The sequence below is a fragment of the Odontomachus brunneus genome, unplaced genomic scaffold, assembly GCF_010583005.1.
Source record: "Odontomachus brunneus isolate Ranch 3 - 2012 unplaced genomic scaffold, Obru_v1 Obru_scaffold_024, whole genome shotgun sequence".
NCBI classification, from domain to species: Eukaryota; Metazoa; Arthropoda; class Insecta; order Hymenoptera; family Formicidae; genus Odontomachus; species Odontomachus brunneus.
In genome coordinates, this window is record NW_022639474.1 from 431,105 (window position 1) to 454,163 (window position 23,059).

At 40.0% G+C, this 23,059-nt stretch overlaps 2 protein-coding genes across 6 annotated transcripts in view; one reads left to right on the plus strand and one right to left on the minus strand.

Moving 5' to 3' along the window:
- Positions 1-23,059, minus strand: part of LOC116842314 — a 187,908-nt gene that overhangs the window by 58,683 nt on the left and 106,166 nt on the right. The gene's annotated exons all lie outside the window — the stretch shown is intronic.
- Positions 1-23,059, plus strand: part of LOC116842311 (adenylate cyclase type 5) — an 81,811-nt gene that overhangs the window by 666 nt on the left and 58,086 nt on the right. For 2 of the 4 annotated variants that reach the window (XM_032811322.1, XM_032811323.1), the window contains exons 2-4: positions 1,713-1,871; positions 10,744-10,957; positions 12,466-12,800. In XM_032811322.1, the coding sequence (XP_032667213.1) occupies positions 1,713-1,871; positions 10,744-10,957; positions 12,466-12,800 (708 nt within the window). Of the gene's footprint in view, positions 1-1,712; positions 1,872-5,120; positions 5,322-10,743; positions 10,958-12,465; positions 12,801-23,059 lie in introns of those variants that run through there. The other 2 variants (XM_032811324.1, XM_032811326.1) reach the window with 2 other exon arrangements.

A 23,059-nucleotide genomic window follows, 5' to 3' on the forward strand; every position in this document is an offset into this window, starting at 1 on the left:
CCCCCCCCAAAATTCACGGATTGTTGACCGTATTACTGTCGCGCAAGGTTAATATCGCCATTCTGCGAGCCAGGTCATTGAAATATCGGTGCGGCTTTTATGGATGAAAATAGAAATGAAAAGGAAAGAAAAAGAGCGCGCAAATACGCGGAGAGAGAATAGTTTTTTTCTCATATAAATTCTTTTCAATTTTATTATGTCTTTACTAATTAAGGAATAGATTATGTCAGTAAAGTCTAGCTTGCTAAGGAACATAATAAATCTCGCTAGAAACATAGCGGATTTCACCAGAAACATAGCAAGTATTTCAATAACGCATTTCAGTTCCTAAAATATACGTGGCACGTATGAGATGAAAGGATACAGAGCGAAATCTTGCAGAATGTTGATGTACTTCTCGGTTACAAAGTCTTGTAGTAATTTTTACTATAAAGTTCTCTCTCCGTGTGGATGTAGCATGAACGTTACGGTGAAATCGTGCGAGAAAATATCGAAACGTGGGAAGAATGCACGACAAATAAACAGGACGTGATAATAATTCCCTATTGACAACAATGTCGTACGTATCTCGCACATTCTACAATTCTATTCTGAAACAAACAGAATTATCGCAACGGAAACTGCACGTGGCTACGTGCAAACAATCGAGCAGACTAGGCAACGATTATCGTATTACGTGCAAACACGATCCCGGCTACCGTGTATGCCTTTCGTTAAATCACATTTGTGCACTGCTGAGTCGCAGCCTTGCTGCACGCTGCGCTGAAATTAGCCGGAAGTGAATACGAGGCTATTCGTGTGTGTTCTTTATGGAATTTAAAAAACAGGGAGAAGTTACCTTTTTTCTAGAAATCCCCGATACGCTCTCGATTCTCTGCCTAATTAAGCTCGGAATGAAGACTTCACTGTAATTGTTTCCGATTTCGTACAGTTTCGTGAAAAATTGTTCAATGGCTCATTGAATCAGTTACAAAGTGCGGCTCGAGTTTTCAATCAAATGCGATTTTGTTGCATTCAATGAGAAAGGTCATTCATCAGTCAAGTAATCGTCGTAGTATGATCCTTTGTCAACGTTCTGATCCTTAGCGGAATCCTCTTATGTTATAAAAGAGGTTTCAAGAAGATTTTACCAAAATCAAAAAGAATCTGTTTCAATATTAAAAAAAAAAAAGAGTTGCAAAGTACTATTCCCTGTAACCTCATATCTTAGGCGAAAACTTTTATTGACAAAGTATAATGAAGAGGAGAGAGATTGCGCTTAGCATCTTTTCTTTGTGGTTTTAGAAGAATCCTCTTGAGGCTGTACGCAGAATGAGTCATTTAACGTTAGCTTTTAAAATATCTCTGTTGTTTTTTTAGCTTTTTAAAGGAAAATGTATAAGAAATAAATTGTGTGACTGAAAGAGGAATAAATATTGCAGTCTCAGCTCACTCTTCCAAACACACAATTTATTCCTTACACATTTTCCCCTCCAATATAAAAAAAGAAACAATAAAGATACTTTAGAATCTAACGTTAAGTGACTCGCTCTGTATAAGAGAATTTTGCTAAGAATGAGATTATATTTTTTGGATAAACATTACTAGCACTGTTGCCTGCATTACATGTATACAGCAACATTTGTTGGAAATCGAAATGAATTGATCTACTGTATATTTCCCGTCAGTTTCGAGGCGCTTCGTATAAATCAATGTATGCTCATTGTTCGCAGATGGCTAGAGGGTCGGAGGTCGGGATTGGACCAGCGAGTGGAAGAGAGACCATGGTGGAAGCCGCGACGAACGCGTGGATCACGCAGAGTACGCGGAAGTGCGCTCTGAGCAGGTTTTTAAGTTCGTTGTACGCCTCGCATCGCTTCAAGAATTTGCAGGTGAGAAAAACGGACGCTTCGTACGGCACGTTTGCCTTTCCTCCATTTATCGCGGCTCGTCCCTTCCCAGCATTCGTCAGTAATCGATTGATCCCTTTTCATTTCGTGAAATGTCACGAACTTTTGCAAAATCCAGCTAACAAGACGAGCAGCCTTCGACTGACTATTCATGAAACATTAAGCCTACGGCGGCGATGATCTTTTCCGCGAATTCTCGCCATGCAAATGGAGAGCTGTCGGGAATTAATCTAAGTTCATCAAGCGGTGGCACGCATGGACGAACGAACGAACGTACGAACGAGCTGCCATGCAAGCGCGTCGATATTGCCAATTGACGTGCGCTGCGCTGGGTAGAAGTAGTAATATGCGTCAGAGTTCGCGAATTCGACGAGGCAGGTGCAGGAGAAAAGCCCGTGGAAAAGGGAAAAGAGCCGGTGCTGGCCAGGAGCACAAAATCGCGCAACAAGTCCCAACTGTCTGGTTCCGGAAAACCGCACGTATCGTACTGTTGCGTGGAGCGAACTGATCCGCAACAGTTCAGAATCCGAGGAATTTCGCGGACCATATTCGCCGCCGTCCATCCCTTTTCTTTCACCGGCAACACGAATTTCGCGCAGAAACAATACCGTAACAAATCGCCCTTCATATCCCCCTTCCCCTTCCCTTCCGGCTCATTCTGTCCTTCCGGCTCTCTATGACTTTTTTCGCGGCAGAGCAAATGCGAATGCAGCCTTGGGTATATGTTGGATCCGGTGTGTTTTGTGGTTGAATTGTTGGTTTTGTACAACGGTGGAAATGCAACATTCCCGACCCGATACCCGCGAGGCGGTGGATCCTGTCTGCGTCATGAACGACGTGGTTAACGCGTTTAGCCGGACCTTTCCACCCGTAGGGCTTGAATGGAAATATATCGAAACGTTTCGACCATCAAACGCAGGAAGCTGCCTTCTGCAACGCGGACTTTTCTATGTGCACGGAAATGTTGCGTTGTTGTTTCCTGTTGTTGTTTCACAGACACGGAAGATCACGACTGAAAAATATTCCAAGTCGCCTTTGCTGCGCGCTTTTTTTTTTCTCTTGCACATTTTAATGGGTTCTAGCAACAGAAAATGCGTGGGCTGCGTTCTTTATTCAGCAGTACTTGCGTCGCTCTCTTTGCCCGGCAGTGAATTTCTCAACGCTTTGTTACTCTCCCCCCGAACATTAATTATTCTCTGTCGCAACTTCGAGCAATGTCGAGTGAAAAGTTGATTCCCGTCATTAACGTCATTAATTATTAATTAATAACTCCCATCTCTCTCAAATCTCCGTTCGTTCCTTCGACGCGAATTAGGCGCGCTAGACGGAATCTAACGAAACACGGGACTTAACTGTCAGTGTTAATAGCGTTACTCTCGACGTTTGTGAATTTCGCATGGGTTTTGCCCAACGATGCCGATTGGGATTTGAATAACCAGGTCATCAAAGTTGGGCTCGGGTCCATACTCTCTTATCCATTAACCACTCTGGTCACGATGTATCTGCTCTCTGTTGCCTCTACGATACGCTCACAAGCAAATGTTAAAGTAAACTTTCCTTATCTAATTCCTCCGATCAATAAACGTTGTATCAGCATATCGACACTGCGTTATGTCTACACCCCAACAATGCGTGATCGATCTCTTTGTACACATATAAAGTTGAAGCAGTCGCGCGCGCGCACACACACACACACACACACACACACACAGCGGTATACACTGCAGTTCTCTTTTATTAAAATTTCTACTTTTTTCGTCATTAATATTGGCTGCATGATATAGTAATGTTATATTATTAATTATTATATTATTAATTATTAATTTTCATTCAATATATTAATGTGATATTATAGATATAATTAAACATAAATACATAAATATAATATATAATAAATAATATTAAGATATATTATATATAATATATTATATTATTAATAATATTGCCTGCATCTGTTGTAAAATTCGTGAATCTGATTGGTACCTGTTCCTACACACAGAAAAATATTCTGTTACTAAGAAGAGCAATTACTCGGATTATTTTTCTTCTTTTAAGTAATGTTCATTTTTAACAAAAAATATTTATATATATGGATAATAGTAATAGCCTTAAAATATACTAGTAATAGCCTTAAAATATACTTATTATAGATTTTAGAGAAGCTCATATATTACCGTGTACTCAAAATAAGAATTTATTCTCTTTATACAAGGATACGAGAAAATTTTATCGAAATATAAGCTGGTTTTTGTAATAATCAAAGTGAATATTTGATTCAACTTAATATTCTTGATTGAAATGCTAGGATTAAACTGAAACTCTAGGATTCACAATATTTGGAATAAATTTGATGTTTATAATGAACTTGTGATTTATAAATTTAGGTAAATTTATGAACATATAAACTTATGAAACACTTGAAACAAGTGACATTTACACGAATGTAGTACGTGTTTTTCTGCGTGTAGATTCATCCAAAAAACTAAGAGCATTCTCCAATCAGATTAACGAATTGTATAACAAGAATTGCGAAGCAGCTGCCGAACGCTGCCTTTAATATGTTCTGCACGTATATTTATGTAAATATCAGTTAAAAAACGATGGAATACATCAGGTGCATAATATCGTTGACTGCAACGCTCAAAGAAATAACGAGAGAGGATCAAACCTAAAGCAAACATCGATGAAAACAGCCGCGTGTTGAAAATTTCGAAATCGACGTGGTGTTGCCGATGAAGCATTTCGCACGTGGCGATCCCGAGGTGACGACCCGCGAATACAAAATTACTTCGCGATTGTCGCGAGAACGTGACGGGATAACTGGAAAACGGTGTGAGTTCGTCGATGTTCTTCAAGCGAATTCTCCCATGGGGACAACTCGCATTGTCTGGTCACGTACGGTCGAAGCTGAGATATATCTGGTGGGGTCGGGAAGTTCGCAGAGGAGGAAACCCATAGACGTTTCTCGCGACACGATTTGATTGCGTTCGCCCGAGCGACGTTCCCGACGGTGAGATGTCGCGACGCGACGTCAGGGATATATATTTTGCTCGATGTATCGCGCGACGCATTTCCTACTCCGTCGTCATTTTTCCGTTCGATGGCGTTTTGAAGGAGCAGCCCGTCTCATCCCGACGACGCACGCTGGCGTCATGTGCCTGACTAAATGGTCGTCCCTACTCTCTTAAAGTGAATCAGTGAATAGTCACTGATATCAGTTATAAGTATAGCACTGAGCAGTGCTGTACTTATAGCTGCAACTTAGTGTATTTATTGTTTTCCATGATATTTCACTGATTCACTTTAGAAGAGTATCGACATGCTAAAGCATGTCACTGAACATTGGACTGCAATAACATAGACGGTGTTGTGTTACGTTACGCTCCCACAACATTTATTCGTGCTGCTTGCGCGTTGAAAAGGTGTTATAAAGTGCGTAATATACCGGATGCTTTCAGATAGTATCGGGAATTTTCATTTACGGACGCTCTGTGATTAATTTGGCCTCGGTTTTCACGGATGAAAACGTCGGAATATCGCCGGCCCGTCAGCTCATCAGCGAGAGTATTGATTTAAAAAGATGCGTGAATAGGTCTTTGCGGATTAATTTGCAGTAATGCGACAAGATAAGGAAGCAATTACTTTATCTCTCGTTTAATTTCAAATGATAGGCGAGCCAGGCACGAGAGTCACAGTAATATGAGAATTTTATTACGATCGGGAATTATATTTGAAAATGAAATACGGGAAGTGTGTATAAAAGGATATATGTATACACATGATGAAAGTGAAAACTGCGACAAAAATAAAACTCTAGAGTGTCAGAAATACTAAGCGTCTATAGCGCAAGCCCGTAGGCGGAAAAGAAAATATTTCTTCGGAGAGAGCTAGTGTGGCATAAATGTATGCAAATGAAGGGGATACTCCATGAAATTATGCATTGCGCTTGGGAAAATATCTCGGTCATACGCGCGTAATTATTCACATTTCGCTGCATGATAGAAGTTAATTGTTTCTTTTCCTTTTTCCTTTTCATCTGTAGATAATGAAAGAACTACGTTATATCGAATTATTCGTTTGATGATTTCTACTGCGAGAATTGACACAGCAAAAAAGCCGAGAGGCAGAACGAGCCTTTAATTCATACTCGCTGTCGTCGATCCGGCATTAATAACGGAAACTTACCGGAAATCTACGTCTCGATAGAGAGAATCTCATACGGAAAAAAAGGATTTGGTTAAATTAACTAAATATCTGGTCGAATATGAACGATCCAGAAATTTTGATTGAAGTAACCCAAATTCTGTTTAAGTTAACAAGATTTTTGGTGGACTAACCAAACATGTCTGGTTATTTAACCAGGTTGAATTAACCAAATATCTGGTTGAATATGAACGATCCAGACATTTGGTTAATTCAACCTGGTTAAATAACCAGACATGTTTGGTTAGTCCACCAAAAATCTTGTTAACTTAAACAGAATTCGGGTTACTTCAATCGGAATTTCTGGATCGTTCATACTCGACCAGACATTTGGTTAATTCAACCAAATCTTTTTTTTCCATGCACGCGCTGTAGTGCTCATTTTCTTATTGTTCAGCGCGAATTTTCCTTTCCGCTCATGAAACTTTCCTGCCCAGCGAGGGCAGGTTATAGTTTCGACGAATAGCGCGCTAGAAGCGCGACTAAAGTAAAACTTATTCCATGGTAACCGAGCGCAGATCAACCACGGTCTCAATCTGTCCAATATTTGTCATTCCGTCGCGATCGTTTTCCCGGGCTTAGCAGTCGCAACGGCGAAGCCGCAAGAATACGCGCCGTGAATCGCCGTGAATCGCACCGAGATTGCGCCGAGGACGGAAGTTGCGTCTCTCGATTACCCGGATACCTGCGCGGATACGGGACCGCGAACGAGATAGACGGCGGAATGAGAAGATTCGCGTTGGCAGCAACAGAGCACGGGAAGAAAAGGGACCGAGGGCGGCCTTCCGCCCCGGGGGATTTGTTACCCGACATCGTCTCGTCGTTTGCTTTTGACTCGACGCGGCCCGCACGCGCGCGGACTTTACGACACCCTTCATTACGTCGTCGTTATTCTTCGCTTTCTTTCTCTCCCTCTCTCTTGTTTGAGGACTCTTATTTTTCGTGCACCATAGGAGAAACCGACCGAGTCTGGAGTAGCCGGCTCTTATGAGAGTGCGCAAACGAGGTCGAACAAGGGAATGCCCTTGTTGCTGGTTAAACGAGGTACATGTCGCACGACATGCGTCAGAGATTTTCGCAGAGCATCTCTTTCCCTCCCTTCCCTCAAAATGGAATAGTACAGAGTGCGCGAGGGGAGCTACACGATAACGGTGATTGCTTTCCTATTCTGCATCGCTATTTTATGTGAATTTATCTATCGTTTTATATGTTTTATATGTTAAACGATTCAAAATGAATATAACAAACATTGACAGATTATTTGTGAAGTTATACTGAGCAAAAAGTGTTATATGAACATAGATTCTATTCTCAACAACACTTTTACCTACCTATTTACAGAAGTTTTAAAATATTGCTGCAATTAAAATAAAATCACACGGTGGTAGGAAATGACTACAAAGAAATTAAGACAAAAGAGGAGAATATACAAATATCATTTATTTATGATGGTCAGTTAGTAATCGACTAGTTCATATTTTTCTACCAGCGCGAATTCTGACTGACTTTTGCCTTTCTGTTTTTTGCTTTTCTGCCAAGGTGTGAATCCACCTTTACACTCGCGTTCTAAATCGCCCTGCACATCGACAGTGTGTTGTGTAACATTTGATGGTACACATATCGCGTGATGTTGTTTAATGTACGAGCGATAAAAATTTGATCGCAAATCTTGGCAATGTATGTCGCAGGCATCTCTCACGAATTATATGCTCTCGAGGATCGTGCACTGCGGCTGTTTGGGAATAGCGAGATTTTTCCGATTCCGAATTCCCAGGCGCGTTCGCGATTCTGCAACAGGAAGCGACGTCACACGAGGATCTCTGCTCGCGTGTGTTTCACGGCGGACAGTTAAAGTATTAAACAACCGGTGCGCGACGATAAGCACGGACCTCTTTGTCGATCGCTATGACTACTGATAACATAAGCCATGGTCGTTGGGCTTTTTGATCGCAGCCGATGACAATAATTCCATTCGCAGCACGATAAGGTCCCACCATCGACACGAATGAGAGAAAAATCGCCCTACAACCGGGCTATTTATCGATTGGGCAAACTGCGACATGTCTGCTCATCTAGCCCCTGCTCTTTCCTCATCTACTACAGAATTAATGGCAAAATTATATAATTATTTATACGCTTTTCGAAAATATAATGCACAAATTTTGCGTTTTATCGACAAAAATATTTTTTATGGAGGAAGAGCGCTAGGTAGACAGCTCCACTTACAACGAATAATAAAGTAATAATTAGTTAAAAACAAAATATAAGATTTTTGCACTGATGATGTGTTCTTAAATTAGAGTAATCTTGATTTTTGTGCAGTAATCCTTAAGTCCTTGGCTGGGCGAAAAAATGCTTGTCGGCCAAAAATACTTTTTGGCCAAAAAAGAGTTAATAAAATTATAAAAAGATTACTTCCTGATAGTTTCTTGAGTCGCTGAATCAGAGGTCAAAATTTCAAAACTCGAAATAGGGGCTCCAATATGGCAAATCAAAGATCTAAAAAATTGTTCAATTCGCATAAAAATTGGAATTTAAAGATTTTTTGTTAAATAGATTTTACATCGAAAAATTCACGAATTTCAAGTGACAAATTTAATATGATGGGCAAAAAATTCATAATATGATTCAATTTACGTAAATATTAATTTTGAGAGGTTCTAATTATTTAAAATTGTAAATTTAGCTTAATGAACACTTTCTGAGTTGCATTTTCATAGAATGCACAAACAGTGCGTATTTATATAATTCTGCCGTTAATTTTACAGTAAATGAAGGGAATGGAACTAGCTGGACAGACGTAACGTGTTATGGCAGCTCTTTCGATCCTGCCAGTGTCTCTACCTTTGACGAACTGGATTTAATTTCAAAGCCAACTTTTGCTGTCGTGAGCCCGACACAGCTGGCCGAAATCCGGCAATAGATGAAAGCGTTTTCCATTTGCAGGCTGCAGGGAACGTGCAAACACGGGGATGATCACGCGGGACGGCGCGTTTAACGCGATGAGGCTGATGAGCAAATAAATTGCTCAAAGGTTTTTTCCCAATCAGGACGTGACGAAGAATTAATTTTTCGCGCAAAATAAGGCGAGATAATATTTGCGAGATATTATTTGTTAATAAATCCAGAAGGGAGCGTGCGAGATTACACTCCATTGGAATGTATCGCGGCATCGGAGAGAGGGTGAATCGGGAAGTAGACGCTGAAGCGTGCGTTATGTATTATTAAGCGCGCCAAAATAAAAGCAAATTGACTCGCTCTCGCGGATCTTCCCTGCCTGTCTCGTGTTATTTGACTTAGAGACTTGATTAAGTTACGCTTTCAATAGACGGCCTGGGAATATTCGCAAATACAGATTCGCATACGCGTAGCGGCAGGACGACGACGTGGTGCGCTGCATAAAATCCAACGTTGCAGTAATGCAATACGTCTACGGGAGAGTTTCCGCAAATAGATACCGTTGTGGCGTTATAAATTTCAAACCGTTTGCCGATCTCTTCGGGGATTTCCAGCGTTATTCGCCGCTTCTTCCGGATATTCGCTTGCGCATATAATGACGATATAATTATATTATTATTTTATTACTTGCGTTCCGCATTTTCGTGTTTTCCCTGCGTGTCTCGTTTAATTGCTTCTTGTTCACAAAGCGCACATCGTTGTCGCGATACCACGCGGTATTACATAATACAGAATAACGTATACACGTGTTTTTGCCGCGCGCACGCGCGCGATGTTCGTGTCTCGTGTCGTGTTGTAAAATACGGATGTCACGAGTATAATTGCGAACACCAGTGATAAATTTCCCTTTTCATCGAACATACACACGTACATGTATTGATTATATTTCTCGCATAAAGTTCGCGTAGTAAAGTACGGCGCGATGTGATTATAGAATGTGTTGGCGGTGAAAACAGCCGAGGAATAAATGTCGGTCACGAACGGTCGCAGCTGTTGCGAGTATCGCGTTGGCGGAACATGAAGGAAAGGGAAAAAATGCGAGGAAAGAGAAATGCACACGGTCGCGGATATTGCGTTCCTTTTAAAAAGAAAAAAAATTGCCGTACCGTACTCCTCCCGAAAATAGCGGGTCGTGCGTGAAAAAAAATTCTTGTCTCGAACACACTCGCGATTGTTCATTGAATTTTTCCCGCGCGCGTGCCCGAAAACAATTAGCGAGGCGATCGGGGTAGCGACAGCGATCGCGTAGATGTCACAGCAGTATCTTGCACAGTTCTCATTCCCGTGCAAATGTAGCAGGCCAATCATTCTCGCCAAACGTGATGGGCTTCCGCGTATGCCGCGAGGTATTCCGCGACACACTATTTTTCCCCGTCGAGCGGCGCGATTCCGACAGACACGATAAAATCGGAGTTTGCGCGTGACTGCGCGTATCGATACGCGCGCAGTGGATATTTCGCTGGATCTTTTTGTCCAGTGGTTTAACTAACAAAATTAGCAATAACGATTCGGCGCGACCGCGAATTTCGAGAAGCGTGCTGCACGCTCTTTATTTCGCGAATTCCGTTTTATTTGCGGCCTCATGTCAAACGCGAGTATATCTCGAGATACGCGACATTCCGTCAGCAGTTCACCGATAGAATTTTTGTAATGGCAGCGTTATGTTTGCAACGAATTTGCGATTATCTTTCAGGTGGAAATGCTCTACCAGCGTTACTTCCTGCGCATGAATCAGAGCAACATGACGCACGTGCTCGGTTTATTAGCCGGCCTGGTGCTTGCGTTGGGCCTACTGCTTGTTCTCAAGCTGAAGCTGATCGACAATCAGCCGTTTTCCACGCAGCTGCATAAATCGGAGAATCTCTGTCTGGCGATCACTTTGGTCGGCTGCATCGTGGTTTACGCAGGTGAGACTGCGCAGATTACGTGGGATTATTATGTGCGAAGGTACACTGTAAAAAGTGTTTAATATTTGCGACCACGATCGCGCCATAAAATAATTACAGTCAAGAAAATTGTTCCTGTGCAGAGAGAGGGAGTATTATAGCTTTCTTTTTTATGTAAATTTCTTTTGATTTTACTACGCTTCTAGTATTGCAAGAATAGATAGTCAGCCCGGATAACATAATCTACTAGAAGATGTCGCAAAGACATCTACAAAACGTCCTATTTCTTTTCGACGTCTTTAATTCTTTTGCTACCAACGGAATATATGTGTTTCTCGTTAAAAATAACCTTGTTCAATTAAATAAACAGTTTTTTTGGCATTTAGAATATATCGGCTATCACTCTACTTATTACCGTTGGGACATGTATGGTCGCCCAGAAACCCCAGTGGGACATTAGTGTTCCGACCCTATCTCTTTAACGTTAAACATAAAACCTTTAATTTTTTAACTAAAACTACATTATATTAATGTATATTTAATAAAATAAAAATATAAAAAATTGTAGCTTTAAAATGCAAAATTAGTAGCGAAAGAGTTAAGACATCCTTTAGTGATTTGGGCTGTCTGCGATCTATCTTGCCAAGGAACACAATAAGTTTTGCTTGAAACCTAGCAAAATGTTTAACATTTGTTATACATTTAAATTTATAAAGCACAAATATATATGAAATGCAAGGATAGCTGATCTATTTCTTGATTATAGAATTCTATAGTAATTTGTATTATACATATATACACTGAGAGAAGAATTTAGTAAATATTATCAAAATTTGGTTACTATTACTAAATGGTAGACGTAAATAGCGGGCCAAAGCTATGGCAATACTTATTAATTAATTTAGTTCTGTAAAATAAATTATTTATTTGACAGAAGTAAAATTTATTTGCTTCCATAATATATTTGGTAAATAAAACTTGATTGAATAGTTGAGCAAAATAAGCGATTTTGTAGTAGTTACACAATTTTTGGTAGGTTCAACCAATCATCTATAATAATAGATATTGAAACGATGTAATAGCTGCAAATGAATAAATTTTTCGTTGTGCTGCAATAAAACATTCTTATACTGGTAACAAAATAGAACTCGTACCTACTGAATTTTTTATTACATGGGATATAACAATTTCATAACAATTATCAAATATCTGTTCATAACTGTAATATATTTCATATTAAATATTTAACATTAAGTAACTATTACTAAATTATTTAATTGATGTTACTGTGAATACAATTACATCATACTCCCGATTTATTAAATATTTAGTAATTATTATCATATTTAGTATTAGTTACTAAGGATTCAATGAATTTCTGTAACTAAATGCAGTTTGTTATAGTTACCAGTCTTTCCTCTCAGTGTATGTAAAGTGCTCTTGATAATAACCACTTGATAAAAATCCACACGAACTTATTGATCAACCCAATACATTTCGCTCATGCAACATCTCCTTTCTGCCTTCAGTTCTGGTGGCGGCCATCTCCAGACCAGGCATGAACGAGATATGGCTGGCAGGGATCAGCGGTGCGGTGCTGGTCACCCTGTTGGCCCTACAGGTGACTTTGAGCGTTCACCTGGCCTACTTGCATGGCGATCCGCACCTTAGATCGAAGGAGCTTTCTCAGACCGGAGGACCCCTTGCCGCCGCCTTGGCGGTTTGCTTCTTCATCTACATGGCCTACGCACTCTTGCCTATCAGACTGCGGCACGCCTGCATCGCCGGAGTCGTCTTTTCAGTGGCTCACCTCGTCGGAGCCTTTTTGCTCTACCCGCAGGATTACCCGGCGATGATGAAGCACGTGAGTCTAATTGCCTTTTGGTCGGTGTTCAATTTCGCCCGACAGATTTTCCCTACTAAAGTTCTCTTCTTTGCGCGGGTTATCGGTTTAGAAACGCTCGACCATCATAATCCGCGGATTCGCGTCAATAATTATTGTCGATTGAGCTGTAGTATTGTAATACACATGTGTATTATGCGGCGCACAACAATTGGCAAAAGTAGGTTATCCGATGATATTAATTAATCAATGTTACACGCGGGATTGACAATGAATTTGTACGTTTCCACGTAATTCCCCGACGTATTCTACAGCGCACGTATCTTGATCTGTATTCTCTGTCTAAATTCTGCTTATTATATAACTCACTTCGACCTCGAGTCGTTCTATGTGCGTCGTATTATTACGTGTAATAACTTTCGACGGAAATTACTTGCCTCCCTCTGACTAATTTCTGAAACATTTCTGATACGAGACCTCTTCGTGATGAATATCACGTTAGTATGTCATTCAACATATTAATGTGATTAATATCACGTTAATGTGTTGCCCAACGTATTAACGTGATTACTATTAATTTATTTTGATTATTGACTTACTGATTATTTCAGTCAAATAAAATTTCGATCTATTAATGCTCAACACACTAATGTGATTACTATCATTTTAATACGTTCGACATTAACTAATCCAAATTTTATTTGACTAGAATAATCAGTTAATACAGCAATATCCAGCATAATATGATAGTAATGATATGCTGGGCACATTAATTGATTAAAGTTTTTTTTTTTTTTACTAAAATAGTCGGCAAGCCAATAATCAAAATAAACCAATCGTCGTATATACGTAATCACGAGTAGTTTAATTCATTAATAAAATTAATTATTAAGTGTATAATCAATTAAGTGAAGATTTGATTAATAGTTAATTTCGTCAATCAATTAAGTTATTCGCGATTTTACATACGACGATTGATTAATCTTGATTAGGGATTTGTCGCGATTAATTTAGTCGACTGACATTTCAATCGATTAATGGCCGACTTTGATTAATATATAAGAGTTTTTTGCACTCATATATGCTGTTTACAGACGTACACGCTATTGTCTAATTTTCAAACGATCTGTGTGCGACAAACGAGTCAATTTACAAACCGTAAAAACGCCCGACTTTCCTGTTTCAATCGCGTTGCGATCTTCGCTCGTTATTTCTCATGCGAGTCTAATTAATCTCTAGTCACCCTAACATTCGCATTAAAAAAAGAAGCAATTGGATTGACAAAATCGGCCGTCTTCAAAGAAATATCGTGTCTATTGAACGAATTGCGCGTTAGTGCAATAATAGGTTGTGTTGATGTAGTTACTGACCAAATCTCAACCATGAATCAATTGATAACTCTCGTCGTAGCAACGATATAATTCGTTTAATGGACTAAGTTTGCTCGAACGAAATTTAACTCAACTACTTTTTTTTCTCAGTTTCTCAACGCAAAGCGCCGAGATATTTCGCGATTACCGACGCTGCGAGTGACGGCGCGATTATTAGTCGAATTACCACTGTAATCAATACACACCGTTGCAGAAACGGTTTGTCGGCACAAAGTGCGTGACACAATAATACCGGGTGAGCGCGGACGCATCTATTTATTAACGGGCTGCACAAAGCGGTCGCGAATGCCGAAACGAGGTGTGCTATTCGCAAATACCGGCTTGACTGAATCGGAAATCTAATTAGAGCGGACCTCGATCTCTGCCTCAGTGTTTGTCGAAGCACGTTTTGACATGGTGGTGATGTCATTTCTATCGTCGAGTTTCGCGTAGCTGAGAGAGTTTGCGCGCGCGCGCGAAAGAGAGAGAGAGAGAGAGAAAGCGAGCGGAATTATTCGAATCCAGCTCTGCCCTCGCAACCACCCTTGCCCCCACTTGCAGCATGTACAAAAATAAAGGGCAGGGCATTATAATAATAAAAACTGCAATATCGATGAAAATAATCGTTTAACGGCGACTACAATTAAAGACACCGCGAGAGCAAATGAGCGAAGCGTCGGCGATGGCAATTGAAGAGCTCAGTTACTTTTTACGACTGCACTCGTTCGAAAATCCCGTCGGCTTTCTCACCGCGATTAAAGTGCACCAAACTGCCGCGCTGATAAGAGACGGTTAGGAAAATTGATCGATGCCGCGGCCAAAGTGAGCGAGGGAAAGCTGTTCATTATGAGATCTCGTCAAAAGGGCTTGGTTTTATTGGATGGTGAACGTCGTCTTTATCTATCAAATTCCCCTCAATTGGATTCATCTCTCTCGCGCTCTATTTCAGTTTTATCATATGGAAAACTCGGGACTCCGCGAAGAGATGTAATTACGGATGCACTGAGACCGTGTTCTCTCGTCGAAAACATTCGCTCTTCGTGTTCTTAACATATCATGCGTATGACGATTGCAAAATATAACGGGTCTTATTATAACAAGACCTTATAGCGTTCACACGGACATAGGAAAAGTTAAGAATTGGACGTCTCCACGCGCTCACGACTTTCCTTCTTCTCTCGCGGAAACAAGACGTCCGCTGCAGAGAGATCTCTAGATACAAGTTTTGCGTTCTCCAACGCTTCGAAGTGCACTTAGAAAGGAAGGCACAGTGATGGAAATTATATAAGTGACAATTACACGAGTTTTGTACGTCTATATACTATATACTAAAAAAGAGAAAAGATATTTAAAAAATAAAACATTGTTATATTTGGTGTGGGTACTAATAGCATATATTTACTTAAATCTAGATTCTTCTATTTATTCGGTGCACCGAGTAAATATTTAATATTTTTAAATATTTTTTTCTCTCAGTGCCTAAAATAGAATGTTTCTGTCTGTTCCCTATAAACTCCTGAATCTCCTTTGACCGATCTGGACCAAATTTTCGCATAATTACTTTCTAAAGTACCGCATAAAAGTATAAGTTAAATTAAAATGTAATCTGGACACGCTTCTCCTTCATCCCTTTGACACACTTTGTGGTAATTCGCACAAAGCCGGATGTTTTCAACTAATTTCACCTGTATAGTTTGTATAAACTATTTTATAGTTATTGCAATTGAAGCTTCAGAGTTGTAATAGCTACAAAATAGTTTATTAAATTCATAATTCTACGTATAAAACTCGTACAGCTATCACCTATAGTTGCCATTACTATAATTCCTCTCTGAGTTGTGATGGTGGGAGCTTGCGAGAGGCGTGATTAAAGATTACAGAGTTACGGTGAGAACACGTAATTTCTCGTTCGCAAACGAGGAAAGTTTTCCCGTCCTGAGAATTCTGCGAAAGTTCCGCGGGACAGCAACGTCCGCTAATACTTGCGTTCATGTATTGGAATTAACGTTCTTATCTCACGTGTTCGATAGTGGCGATAGGCTTGGCGCGGCGAACTTGTTGCTACGAGAGGGCGAGCGGCGCAACTCGACAAGCGTCGTCCTCAAAGGGTAGCCCTTTGAATATAACGGGCCGGAGATACGGTCGGCGAAAGACGCCCTCGGTGACGCTAATATGCGGGCGGACATCACGCTCAAGGTTTGGAGATCATGTCGCTCGCTTCGCTTTTGGAATTCTCACCCGTTTCTGGTATACCGCGCACCCCTGCCGGCTTGTCGCTCTTCAATAGGTTCTCGTCTCGTCTCGTGGACGAGGTGTTAAGCCGCGATATCAGGTGATTAACGTCTCTGTTGTGTATGCACAACCTGCTGACCTATTTCGTGCCTCGAGCGCGACGTGTGTGTTAAATAAACAAATATATATACATGCGTATATATAGAGCAATATGTAGAAATGTGTAGAAACGTGCACATACATGTAGAAGAACCAAAAGTCTTAAGTGATTATTTTTACCAAGCGATGGAAAGTTCCCATAGTCTATTCGGAGGAAAAGGATTGGTCAAATTAATGTGACAATGAACGAAACAGGTTTCGCTTAAAGGAAACAGAATTTCTGGTTCTTACAAATGGAATTTGGTTTGTAACAATCAGAAATTCAGTTTTCTTCAACTAAGGTTTAGTTGTGTCATTGTCATGTTAATTCAGTAAAATTTAGATCCAGCGTGGTTGCTTTTGCAATGGGTTTGCAATGGGTTTGATTTTATATGCACGGTGAAAATAGTTAGATTAACTTGACAATAACTGACTTGACAATTAACTTGACAATAATACAACTAAATGCGTTTTGTTTGAAAAGAAGAGTTTCTAGTTTTTAAGAAATGCATTTGACTGATAAGAATCAGAAATTCTGCTTTCTTCAGCCAAGACGTGTTTAACTGTGCCATTATGTCACATTATTTCAACCAATCTTTGTTCTCTATGTATTTTCTGAAGATTCAAATACGATAAGCAAAATATTCACGCAAGAATCTCTTTATGTTTCTCCATCTCTCTCTTTTTCTTTTTGCAAATTTTAAGTTCTACTTCTAACATAATCTTGTCTCAATCGCCTGAGTCCTGCGACTATTGCGCATTGATATTTTCTTTTTACGAGCTGTAAAGTATTAGTAACGGTCGTACGAATGCATGCTATTTATAGACGTGTAGTTTACGATCTGCGTAAACACTCGCGATATCGCGAGTTTCTTTACGGAGTTGAAGCGATCGGCTATTTTTTTACTCGTGGTTTCGCAACGTTGCATAGTTCTTGTTTCTTTTGCTTTCTTCCACGGGGACACAGGATTACGGAATATCGGGTGAAGTTCGCAACAGATCCGCGCGAAATCTCGTTTACCTCGCAACGCCCACAGTAATTACTACTTAATTAAAATGGGAAACGCCCCAAGTTTCGTAATTTTTGTTTTTATCCTACAAGATAATACATCGCCGGTAGATAAATTAAGATTTTAATGTTAACGGTATATTAGCATAACTTAATAAGCGGAAGTTTATGTTTTCGTTTTTATCACCCAAACCACGGTTTAGCAATGAAACCACGATTAAATAATGTATTTACATTGTATGCTGGATCGAATCCATTACTCAGTGCATTCGCACTGATAATGATCCCTTTTGTGATATCTCAATTTTCTGTGCGAATTTGCGAAATTATCCGATTGACTATATATTGATCCGCGCGCTCGCTTGCGAAAGCTCTATTAGTCGGACCTTTTAACGTTTCGTCCATGGGCGAGAAGCTCGCGTAACAAATCGAAGCGGAGATGCACGAAATTTGTAAAATTGAACGTATCAGCTGAAACGCATACATCTTCGGCTATCAACCTAGCTCATCGACACATTCTCCGCTTTGTGATCCATTCTCAGCGCTCATCCGTCACGTCACGGGAAAAGAGATTTTTCTCTTACTACATCTTACGCGTCATTAGACGCAACACGAATTCGCGTTGCGTGTTCCCTCGGAAAAACCGACTTACAATGCTCCCCTGGTAGACGTGGGCAGGTAGATTCTCGTAAATAACAAATTTACCTCCTCCCCCATCACGCCACAAAGAAAGCCGAGAAATATTTTATTCATGGGGCCGATCTCGTACGTAAAAAGTATTCCACAGCGACAAATAAGTAAACAGAAAGTAACGAAAAATATTCCAAAGTGTATATTGTTTATGTAGAACAAGTATAACTATTGTTATTATTAGGTTATCGTCATCATCATTGCTATTATTGTTGTAAATAATAGTAATAATAATTACCGAAAATTTTAAGAAAGTTGGAGCAATCATAGTCGATATCTGATTTCAAATCGACAACGATACGACAATGTCTCGTCATTAGTTAATGTATTAATAACATCCACTGACACGATATTGTTAATGGAAAATCAATTTCCCCGCGTGAGATCGCTTAGAGCGGCTAAAACGCAGGGATCAGCCTGGAAATTTTTTGCTCATAACAGGACGCTACATTTCCTGACGTAATTACAGGACAAAAGATTCGACACTCGATGCACAGTTTATGGCGCGTTTGTTCGCCGAATACGCTCGATTGGTATCACTCGGCGTCGTGAGTGCCCCTTTGTATGCGAAATCGCTTTGGTCGCGGGTCTGTGCACGAAGATGCGCCGGCTTAATCGGCCGGAAACGCGAAGAGAGAACCGCGACAATTTGTGATATTGCACAGCTGCCGTTTATTTGCGGAACAGAGTGTGAAGTTGGGTGCGGAAATGAAGGCGGCTACAGCGGCGGAAGTGTAACGCGCGGTAAATAGACGGCGCGAGAGCCTCGGTCTATATGAATATTGAAGGGAAAATGTCCGCCAAGCGAGGAAACGAAACGGAGAAAGAGACTGCGACAAAGAGAAGCGAACGGTAAAGGTCGACGCAGTTACAAAGTGCACCTTTATCGATTATTCTGCAGATCACGCGGACTATTGCCTACACGCAAGGCGAATAAATGACTCAAGACGCGATTGGAACTTCCACGACTTCGGATTTCGCGGGGAAGAATCTCTCGAGAAGACACAAAGACAACAGATCTGGTCGTTTTCGGAGAACTTCTGAACTAGTGCACACTAGTGCAGCAAGTTAGAGCGAAAGAAAGTATACTTGTTTCACATTTTAACTTATTGTACCAGTATAGGAGTTTCTCGAAAACGAACAGATGCGATCGCGAAGACGATAGGGCGAAAGTCGATGTTTGGATTTATCGCAACGATGAGCGCAATCCCGCTCCAAATTTCCGGAGATTTCGGCAAGCGGATAACTGAGCGGGCGGAAATGCATCGCGATTTTCTATGAAAGAGAGAGAGAGAGGGGAGAGAGAGAGAAAAAGCGGTTATTAACGCGCACGAAACTGCGATTTTAATCAAGGCTGCGGAATAAACGCGAAAAATTCAATAGCAAGATTCGTCGACGTTCGCATAATTTTCGCGCCAGCGAAAACAATGTGAGCAGTGCGAACGGTTTGTGTCGAAATGACGCCGCTGGAAATAGCGATGAAAAGATTCGCAAACAAAAAAAAGACGAAAAATACAAATAGATATAAAAAAACCCAGACTCGGTGAATAGGATGAAAGAACAGAAAACAAATAAGTCCTAAATAAAACGCACCGCGTTCGATAACAGGCTCGCTCGAGTTGAATGTCCAAACGGACAAACGATTCGCGAACTGCACAAGCCCGGTTTTTCTCTTTCTCTCTCTTTCTCTCCCTCTGGCATTTCGTTTTGACGTCCCATTATTATCTACCGTTTGCGTCGCGTTATGAATTAATCCTTTGAGTCATACATTTTATTTCTTGCTGAAGTTTCTTCAAAGAGCTCGGGCAAGCACACATAGACATTTTGTCCCCTTTTTGAAAATGATTTGAATATTCCAATTAATAATAAACCGATTTGAAGCTTATGTTGAATAGATTAAGAATATAGTCTCGATATTTCGTTATTTCAATAGTATGGCTGTTGGTTGAGATTGCAATCTTTTAAACCGTTCCAGACATCTCCCAAACACGCGACTATGGAAATTATATATATATATATATATATATATATAAAGATTTTATATTTTTAATCTACTCATCCTAAGCTTCAAATTAATATATCAAAAGGAGTGAAACTTGGCCATACTTTTTGACACATGGGAGTTTGATTGAGATCGCTGATTACTAATTTCAAGTCAAAAAGTGAAAGTTCGAAACAGTAAGTCCAATATAGCAACTATAAGTTATAAAAAAAAGTAATCTCGTTTTATTAACATTATCCGGAAATAACGACATTTCCTTGACATGAAGAAGAGATATTCGCGTTTTTTGCAAGAAACTTGCAGCAAACTTTTTATTACTGATATTTCAATAATTTATTGTAAAAAATTTCGAAAAATTTTGTAAAAATGTGTAAAATGTCGTGTTAATTGTCCTCAATAAACTGTTAAAAAATTGTCAATAAACTGTTTCGATGTGTCAATTTCTAATAATTAGACTTAAGATGATTTCTGTCTGACAAAAAGTTGTTTTAGCTGTCTTTTTCTTTACTTTTATCTGCTTATAATAATTTAGGAGTTAAACATTTAAATTATTTTTTATTTATTTTTAATTCCTTATGTTTATGAGGGAATATATAAAATAACAATGTAATCGATTATGTCTGCTGATAAGTTAGTTAAAAATCATTAAAAATGAAAGAAAGTTTACAAAATCCTATGTAAAATAACATCCCATTATGGCTCAAAGTTAACTTTTTCGCAACTAATTTTGTTTTTTAAAGATACAATTTTTTTTACTTTCACCTCATTAAATACATTAATATAATGTAAGATTTAGGAAAAAAAATTAGAAGTTTTGCGCCAAAGAGACTTAGGATGGAGACTTAGGATGGAGACTGAGTCTCGCTAGAGTTTTTGGGAGGACGTCCCAAATTGTTCTATATTTGTTCCAACGGTAATAAGCAGAACGATAGCTGATGTGTTATGAATGGCAGAAATTCCTATTTATTCAATTGAATAATTATTAATGGTGAGGAAAAGATATATCTCGTTGGTAGCGAAAGGATTAAATGTCGCATCGTCAACGTGCTAAACCGCTCGACTTACTGTCGCCGTGTGTAATGAACGTCGAATTAATTAACGACCGCTCCGTTAAAAACCCGTTAAATATCACGATGAGTGTTTTGCTCGCGACGGCGGAACGGGATTTTCGCTTACTCGGATACTTAGAACGTGGTGAAAGCGCCGCGCGAAAAGCCAAGTATTTCCGCCTGATCGCTTTTGGCCGGAGCATCGTTCTCTCGCGAACAAGGACGAACGGGAACTCGATCAATCACACTCGCTCTTCGACATCGGATCTACGGAGTCACGAATACGACCTGGATGCATCAGATCGTCGCGATCGATTATGAGGTGTCTCGCGCGTCGCAAAAGGCATTCCGCCGTGATGTAATAATGATTGCAACGGCGTACGATATACCTCTTGTCCTCGTTGTTGGACGGTCTCCAACGTGCGATTGCTCGAACAACTGGGGAAATTAATCTCGATTAAAACGGGAAAAAAGAAAAAAAGAGCAGAGTGTGCGCCAACGCGGAGAGATCCTCTCGCAGTTTCATTTCAGCCGACTCGGGGTACTCTTTCATAGGAAACGAGTGTTTTATAACACTGCCGCAGTCATACATTCAATCCGCACTGAAGAGAAATATTGTTATCGTCGAAAGATGGGACTCAAGGCTACGTATAGCCGAATAAAGACCTAGATACGCAACTGGGAGATACAGAATGAAAGATATCTTCTGGATTAAATTACCCCGCAGAGACAAAGAAGAGCAGAATCAGGCGATTTTTCTCTTTCACAAGGGATTCAATTGTCAGCAATAAAAAAATCCACCCTTATTTCTATCTTGTTTTTCGCAGTTAAACAATAGACATGCCAGAAACGCGCACTAGCGCGCGTAATTAAACCACAGATTCTTGACAGACAATGCAATCGCAATTGCTACCTTTTGCCTGGTGACTTTGGTCATTGTGATTTTGGCGATCAATGCGATTTACGTCTACAAATTGCATGCACTACGTAACATGACGCTTTATGAGCGTGTGAATTGTACACTCGCCCGTTGATATCCCGCGACGTCCAGCCTCGCAGGTACAGGTACTCAGTTTCAGTACTCAGTTGTCGCTCTAGGTCGTTGTGATTTCCGGGTCGGTAGCACTTCACTCATTTCGTTCGGCATTGCACTCGTGACCGCGATGTAGTACTTCACGAAGCTTAACGATTAAACGAATAATACGCGATAAACGACGGCGCTTCGAAAATGTATTCGGTAGTTGCGTTCATATTTTGTCAGCAAACGAGATTCTTGATTCGCGAGGATTTTAACTTTCAACAGAAACATACGTTGAATTCAGCGGTGATTGTGACTGGAATGACAGCATAGCCCATCACGTGTGGAAGGTTTAAGAAATTTGCGACCGCGAAAATAAAGATGTTTTCGACATAGAAAAAACGTCCCGTTCCGCGGACGTTTATGTTTTGTCAACAAGGTCCAACGAGGTTCTTGATTTATGAGAACCCTAACTTTCAATAGAAACAATATATGTTGAATTTAACAGTGATTGTGATTGAAATGATAATATAATTCGCCACGTAGAAGATTAAAGGAATTAGCGATCGCGTGCGCGAATTTTGTTAAATTTATCATGAGCAAAGTAATTATGCATTTTGCGTGTAATGGTGCAATTTTAGCGCGTAATTCTAGTGTACAATATTCATGCACAATTCAGATGCACATTTTACACTGCTCGAAATAATTGGAAGATCTCATTGAATGAGTAATTTGATCGAATAATTCTATATCTAAAATCAAATATAATAAA